The sequence below is a fragment of the Aplysia californica genome, unplaced genomic scaffold (genome assembly GCF_000002075.1).
Source record: "Aplysia californica isolate F4 #8 unplaced genomic scaffold, AplCal3.0 scaffold00421, whole genome shotgun sequence".
Classification (NCBI taxonomy): Eukaryota; Metazoa; Mollusca; class Gastropoda; order Aplysiida; family Aplysiidae; genus Aplysia; species Aplysia californica.
In genome coordinates, this window is record NW_004797691.1 from 517,103 (window position 1) to 522,287 (window position 5,185).

At 48.1% G+C, this 5,185-nt stretch overlaps 1 protein-coding gene across 1 annotated transcript in view; it reads left to right on the plus strand.

Annotated features, from left to right (window-relative positions):
- The window catches only part of LOC101856831 (protocadherin gamma-A5-like), a 32,305-nt gene extending 27,700 nt beyond the window's left edge, over nucleotides 1–4,605 (plus strand). The window contains exon 2 of the mRNA XM_035971351.1: nucleotides 1,295–4,605. Within this exon, the coding sequence (XP_035827244.1) occupies nucleotides 1,399–4,605 (3,207 nt within the window). The 5' untranslated portion in view covers nucleotides 1,295–1,398. The remainder of the gene's footprint in view (nucleotides 1–1,294) is intronic.
- The last annotated feature ends 580 nt before the right edge of the window (nucleotides 4,606–5,185 follow it).

Sequence of the window (5,185 nt, forward strand, 5' to 3'; positions counted from 1 at the left end):
CCCCAACTTTCTCCCCTCACTCACTCCCTGGGCGGACCTGTATGTGTGGTTGGAGGGTGCCACTTGTACTTTCTATGCTTTTTCCATATGTTTCTGTCTCTATGTCTTTTTCCCTATTCGTTTAATGGAAATTGCAGTAATGCTCAAACTATATCGTGCACCCTTTAAATACCACTAAACAACGTGTCACCCGTGAAGGTGGAAAAACATCAATCTAATTGTAATTTTTTAGTCTCTACTTACAACAATTAATTAAAAAGTAATACATGATAATTATCATATTCTGAGATTTAGCAAGCATGCACACGTTTGTTCACTTTCCCCTCTTTGCAAAATCCCAGAATCTATTATTTGAAAAATACCATTGTCATAAGCATTAGGCGTGAGCTGTTCATGACTCAGCCAACCATAAATCACTTGCGATATCCGAGATGCTGATCTGTGTTGTCGTAAGAGTCTTTGGTGTATTACTCTAGGCTATAATAATCTGTCGGTGTATTAGTTTTTCCCCTACTCGACTATATCATACCCGGTGTGGTTCGAGATTGATTCTTACCTCAGAAATAATTTTGTCGCGGATATGAATGCTTTGTATAGAACGTTTATTGTCACTGGCTATGGATTACGGTTTCATATTCCACGCCTGTGTGCATCGGATTCGTATTATCCAAAGGGAGGTCGATGAATAAGGGTACTCTTGTGTTGTTGTTTTTTCCCCCTACTTCTAGTTTTCAAAGGCGCATTTCGTAAGAACTATATTATTATTATTATTATTATTGGGCTCTCTTGTCCTGAATGCACTCTATAGATGCTTATCTTGGATGAGCGAGAAACGAAGAATGCTCTTGGATTTTACAGCTGCATGAGAGGATAGCTCGCCGGTTTTGACTAATCATTATTCCAACCCATATATCATGGTAGCTCCGTTAGCAAATCATTTTTCTTCTTCCTAATTGCATTTTCCTTCATTTCCGCGCTCTACGTGTAGTGTAGCACACGAGAGAGAACTAGGACTTAGTAACACTTTGTCTTGGATCAAACTTAATAATAATATAGCATTTTGTAAGCTTCGTCGGTGTTTTTACAAAGCGAAAACATTTGTTAAAGCTTTTGACGGTAACAAGCTTTAGTATATCCGAGGTGTACCGATCAATATGCTTTTCTTTAGTCAATCTAATTTGTTCTAAGTCATATTCAGATTATTTTTTAAAAAGCCATATTCAGTTATAATGAGCGTTTCAAAAATGAATGTATTCGGTGCGTATTTATCAGTTTCGATTTTCTCTCCTTGCAGATGTCTTGAGGGCTCTGAGATGGTACCAAGATAGCTACAGCGACACGTTTGTGACAGACGCTTTGTCCACTTCTCATAAACCGGTAACGACCCCATTTGCCAAGATGGCGCCCAAAGCTGCCTCAGTTTGTCTTTTCTTCTCTCTGCTAGCGATCCTGGTTCTGAGTGGCGAGAGTCAGATAATTCTGGAGGTGCAGGAAGAGCAGGGTCACAGACTGCTGCTGGGCAACATCGGGTCACGTGCCAACATCTCCAACATCCCAGGACTCAGATACTCACTGGTCAGCGAAAGAGATCGTTTTGAAGTGGATGAAACTTCTGGAGATTTCTACACTCGTTCTGTACTGGATCGAGAACAGCTGTGCGGGTCTGTCCCACGCTGTGTCGTCAGCACTTCCGTAGCGGCGTCATCTGACAACTTCTTCCAGCGTTACAACGTGGAGGTGGTCGTCATGGATGCCAACGATCAACGCCCCCGTTTTAGCCAGAGAATGTTCTCGAAGCCTTTATCCGAGTCTGCCGCCCCTAACAGCACGATGATCAGGCTCCCCGTGGCCGAGGACGCGGACTACGAACCGCTGTTCCGAGTGCAAGGCTACCACTTAGAGCCCAGAACGCAGAGGACTTTCGATCTGGTGGTACAGAAGACAGACCGGCCTGACGGGAGCAGTGATTTCGACGTTTCTCTGAGGCTTTTGCGAGGGCTGAACCGAGAGGTTACGAGCTCGTTCTCCTTAGTGCTGGTGGCTAAAGACGGGGACGGTCCTGATCAGAGGGGCACACTACCCATCGAAATTGTCGTCGCCGACGAGAATGATAATGAACCCGAATTCACAGAAGATCATTACACAAAGAAAGTCAAAGAAAGCACTGCTGTCAACTCTACTGTTCTCACGGTTTCTGCGACTGACGCAGACAAGGGCGAGAATGCTAGGGTGAGTTTTGAATTCCCGAACGATATCGATCGTACTGTCCGAAGCTACTTCGCGATAGACCAAAGCAGCGGCGCTCTCAAACTTTTGAAAAGCTTGGTAAAAGAGGGCGGGTCAGTTTTCAGTTTCCGCGTGAAAGCCTATGACCACGGTCTCCCGTCACTGTCGTCGGAGGTTGAGGTTCGAATCGATGTTGAGGACACGGTGAACGACCCTCCCAGCATCTCCGTCATCCCGCTGCGGCCGGCAGGTGGCGCTGAGGGCGGAGCTCTGGTTGCTGAGGACGCCTCGCTGGACACGAGAGTCGCCCTCGTCGACGTCACCGACTCGGATTCGGGCGAAAACGGCCGGACTTCCTGCTCTGCGACGAGCGAGTATTTTTCTCTCCAGGCCGACCCCAACACGCCAGGCGCCTACACTGTCTCTGTGTCGCGTCCGCTCAACCGGGAAAGCGACGCTAGTCTGAAAGTAGAGGTTTCGTGCACTGATTATGGGACCCCACCCCTTTTCAGCCGTGCGGAGCTGTCAGTCATTGTAGAAGACGTGAACGACCACGAACCCGAGTTCAGTAGAACTATCTACGAAATGGAAGTTAAGGAGAATCAGGAAATTGGAGAACTGGTCGGCAGCGTATTAGCCACAGATCTCGACGAGGGCGTCAACGGAGAGCTCAGATATTCCCTGGAGCCAGGTATAGCTGAGTTTGACGTGAACGAGCTGAATGGGTTCATCTACACCAGGGTGAAAAACTTGGACCGCGAAACGACGGACACGTACAGGTTTGAAATCTACGCCTTTGACGTGAGTCCGCAGCCCTTGACAGCGACGGCGACGGTCGTGGTTCGAGTCCAGGACCTCAATGACGTCTGGCCTAGGTTCGACAATTCGTCTTACAAATTCAGTGTCTCTGAGAGTCTGGATCCCGGTGTGCAGATTGGACGAGTCCTTGCTACCGATAAGGATTTGAACCAAGGCGGTGTGGTGCAGTACTTGCTTGTACATTCTGTTCGGCACCCTGACCCGCCTTTTGCTGTCTCTGTCTCTGACGGAAGTATCACCCTCACCAAGCCTCTAGACCGCGAGATGGAAAGCCAGTATAATTTCGTTGTCACCGCTTTTGACCTCGGCATACCGCCCAGAAACTCCTCTGTCGACGTCCAGATTACAATCCTAGACGAGAACGACAACGCGCCCGTGATCGCTTTCCCCACCGCAGACAACCTAAGCGTGACCTTGAACCTGGACGTGACCCCGGGTCACGAGATCATCAAGGTCATCGCGACAGACCAGGACGCTGGGGAGAACGGACGGCTGACGTTTTCTCTCAACTCTCACGGCAACGCGTCAGCCGCCTCGCGGCTCTTCTGGATCAACGAGGACACCGGCCTGATGACCTTGGCCGTACCCTTGACCCCTGAAGACGTGCGCGTCTACAACGTGGTCATCAGCGTACACGACCACGGCGCTCACCAACAACGCGCCACGCGGGCGCTGCTCCAAGTGGAGGTCGTCCAAGCCCTCGAGCATTCGCGGGATTCCGACTCCAACATCACCATCGTCATCATCATGGTCTGCTTCACGCTGGTCGTAGCAGTGGTCGTTCTCGTCACTTTGTGCTTTATCAAGTACATCGACAAAAAAAAGTTCGACGCAGACAGGAAGAACGATCCGGGTAAGCAGAAACTTCATCAGACATCCGTGGCGTCGCCGGACTCGTACGAGCGCGCCGGAAGCGGAGATGACGTAATGGAAAATGGGCTTATCGTCAGCCCGTCTTTGCAGAAGCAGCCGCCATCTTTTTCTTCCCAACAGCAAAGCTCAGCGCATTATCAACACCCGCAATCCCCAATGGGGAACGGAAATGGTGGTGCTGGTGGTGGTGGAGGGGGAGGCTTCACCGGCGGTGTCGTCAGAAACGGCGGCAAAAAATCAGTGACTTTTGATAGTGAGGTTCGAACCTCAGACTCTTCCGTGCCGTCCGAATGTCTGGGCGACGATCACGTGGACATGGCGTTCAGTACGTTCGGACACACACCCGAGACATATCAGCACTCTCCAGTGCCCGTCTCTTTAGACTCCAGCAGCGCCATGCTCCTCCCTAACCCCGCCCCTTTTAGAACTGCTGGCGTGCTTCCGGTGCTAACCACTCCCACCACAGGGTTTGCTAATGTGACAAACCCCGCCCATTCCCGAGCGGGGAGTTCTTTGAGTCAGCAGCACGGTTTGACGAGTAGCGGCATGAGAGCCATGGAGGAAGTGGGCGGTCCGGACGAGGTGATCGACGTGGCTCTGCAGAAACATAACGCCCTCGTCAGGTCCATGAGGGGCAACGGTCGGCGGCCGCAACACAGCTCAAGACAGGTAGGGGGCTTGCTTTGACTGTCTTGTGTTTGGTTTCGTTGTTACCTTACTTTTTAGAAATCGTGTTATCTTAGTTATTTATTTATTCATTTATTTATTTATTTATTCATTCATTTATTTATTTATTTCTTCATTTATTCATGTGCATTTTTGTTGTTATTAATATTGTTATTATCATTAACATCCTTATGATGATTAAATTCATTTTTATATTAATTGTTGATAATATTGTTGTTCTTGGGGGTTTTGGGGTTGTTGTTTTTTAAAGAGGGTGTTTTTATTTGTTTTGTTTGTTTGTTTTTAGTGTTGATGACTACACTGTGATGATGCTATTCAGAACGATAGAATTTGGAGCGGTTTTTTCTTCTCCGTGAGTTGGCCGTATTGTGGGTCAAAGAGAAGATGCTACTTCTCCAATGCTTGTTTGTTTGTTTTTTCTTCCTCCATCTTGCATCCTTCTGAACTAATGAATGAGTTGAATTTTTCTCGACAGTTTTGTAATGTTTGTTCGGTTTCGTTGTTATTGTTTTGAGTTGTTTTGTGTGTGTATATGTGTGTGTTTGAGTTTGTGTTTGTGCGTGTGTGTGTGTGTGTGTGT